Raw genomic sequence first — 2,458 nt, forward strand, 5'->3', positions numbered from 1 at the left:
TCATCTCAATGGACACAGAACTGGACTGATGCAAATGATTATTATCATGAGATTGCAAAGAACTCGTCGAAGTATTCAAATCAGTAGGCAAATGATGAGAACATTGGCATAAAGTGAATAATCACAATTATTTGGATCAATTTTGTGAAGTTCTTCAATGACATTTTGGATGGTTGACTTTTCATGGAGTGAATTCGAAGGAGTGGAAAGAGAAGGATGTTCTGTGATATTCTCTTGTTGCTGCATTTTGGGAGGTGATTGAGTTGGATTGTTTTTTTGAGTTTGGATATTCAATAGTATGGAGGGTTATTAATATCACAACAGTTTCGAATAGCTTGTGTGTGATAAGAAGATGAAGATTAAATGTACGCGCTGTTGGGTTAATGTAATAGAGCATGTAAGAGATTGAGAAAAGGAGTCCTTCATCTTATTTACAATTAGTTTCGTACTTCTAACAACTTGATTGGAAACTGGTTGGAAAATTCCCAAATTAAAACATTCAGCTTTGTTAAATATCAAACATAAAAGTCATTTGTAAAGTACGTCCACTCTTTCGCGCACTAAATTTTTGACTCATGTGAAAAATCGATTGGTAAATTGTTACGTTCTTGCATGAAGCGGTATTTTAAAATTAAGATCCTCATGTGGTAAAGTAAATGAGAATTTGTTGATTTGGAGACATTTTAGGAAGATGACAGTTCTCCCATAACGAAGAAGCGTACTGATTGAAATTGTTCTTTGGTTTCGAATAATGTTAATATTATTACTGTAGTTTAATGTGAAAACTGTAGTTTCTGTGAAATTTTTCCGCCACCAACACGTACTGCAACAAAGTTACATAGAATCATGGGACGAAAGAGATTAATCTCCACTGTATTCTAAGTAATATTTTTTAATGATTCGAATAGTTTCTTTTTCAAGAATTAATATCCAAATTACTTGCCGATTTTAGAAAGTCGACATTCGGCGAAAGAGAGATTGAGCCGAATAACAAAACTTTCCATAATTTTCACTGCATGACCAATTTATTTGATATTGGAAACTGAAATTGACGCAGACGAAACATTTCTTCACTCGCATTACATTGTTTCATGTGAATGTATTCGTCTAATTTTCTTCTCTTGAGGTAATTGTCATCTACAGTGAACCCATTCGAAACTGTAGATTGATGGTTTGTTGATTCGTCTAGTTTCGAATCAATTTCTTCTGATTTCGAAGGTAATGGAATTTGTACAGTTGGTAGATTGTTATTTACATTAATTGGAGGGAGAGTGAGTTCGATATTTGGTACTTCCACCACAACAGATGGAATTTCATTCATATCAATTGGCGGGAGTTGAATTTTCTTTTGGTTTCGTTTGTTTTCTTGTTCGAAAGGACACTTATCAGTATTTTCTTTCATGGTTGACCTAGGTGATGATGAGAATTTGTATCTTCTGATTGGTTGTTGAGCTGGTGGAGCCGAATCATTTTGTACGAAACTTGCTTTGAGGGGAAATGGATTTTGAATTGGTTGGAGGAGAACCTTGTTACTAGGAGAAGGTGGAGAAAGATGTTTTAGAGAGGAAATGGGAGATTGAGTTTCGAATAGTGGTGTCTTGGGAGGTAATTCTTGAAACGAAACTCTTGAAATTGAATTCACCCCAGTTGATTCTTCTTGATCATTATTCATCATTTCAGGAATCTCAACAAGAGAATCATAATACGATACAGCAGAACCCATTCTTATTCTTCTTCTTAATATTCTAAACTAATCTTTCTATATTTAGTTGACTATCTTTATTCTCACTGTGTTGAATTCACTCACAAACACCTCAATTCTTGTCGTTTTATTTTTTTTTGATTGTTGGTTTTAAAAACGCGCTCGAAATCTTAAGTAGGGTTTTGCTTGGTATTCGCGAGAGAGAACAGCAGAACTTTAAATTCCTATTAAGGCGAGTTGCAAATATTCACTTTGGCGGGAGATATGAATCCATACTATTAAAATTACAAGTTTGGAAAGAGATAGTAGTGAGAGATAATTTTAGATGATGAGACATTATTCCACATCAATTGTATTATTCCTAGTTGGGATTATTTAAATTGCAAAGTTGTAAATCGATAAATCTTATATAGGAAGATTGAACATGATAATTGACAATTTAAGAGTGATATTCAATCTCTCGGATCCATGAAACTGCAACTTTTAAGATCTGCAACTGTAACACTCAGTTTACATGAAATTCGAATATCTTTCAAATTCCCAATCAGTCACACAATGATGCACATATTTATCCCATTCAGCTCTCTTAGCCATCTTGAACATGTTGAAATTATGCTCCAGGAAAACTTCCTTCATGAGTGGATCCTTTTCAAATTCCTTAATGGCTTCCAATAAATTTTCAGGTAACAGTTCGAGACCTTCCTTCTTCAATTCCTCATCCGAATAGTCAAAGACATTGTCTGTTCTGGCAGGTGG

At 34.3% G+C, this 2,458-nt stretch overlaps 2 protein-coding genes across 2 annotated transcripts in view; both read right to left on the minus strand.

Moving 5' to 3' along the window:
- Window positions 1-1,009: 1,009 nt before the first annotated feature.
- Window positions 1,010-1,723, minus strand: NAEGRDRAFT_76619 (uncharacterized protein; the record flags this gene model as incomplete). Its single annotated transcript, XM_002668420.1, has 1 exon — window positions 1,010-1,723. The coding sequence occupies one exon, from the start codon at window positions 1,721-1,723 to the stop codon at window positions 1,010-1,012; it is 714 nt and encodes a 237-aa protein (XP_002668466.1).
- Window positions 1,724-2,212: 489 nt separating this feature from the next.
- NAEGRDRAFT_76620 (uncharacterized protein) overlaps window positions 2,213-2,458 on the minus strand; it is a gene marked incomplete at both ends in the record, with an annotated part of 6,573 nt that continues 6,327 nt past the window's right edge. Inside the window, one exon of the mRNA XM_002668421.1 lies at window positions 2,213-2,407. Coding sequence (XP_002668467.1) covers window positions 2,213-2,407 — 195 coding nt within the window. The remainder of the gene's footprint in view (window positions 2,408-2,458) is intronic.

Source organism: Naegleria gruberi (assembly GCF_000004985.1).
Source record: "Naegleria gruberi genomic scaffold NAEGRscaffold_227, whole genome shotgun sequence".
Taxonomy (NCBI): Eukaryota; Heterolobosea; class Eutetramitea; order Acrasida; family Naegleriidae; genus Naegleria; species Naegleria gruberi.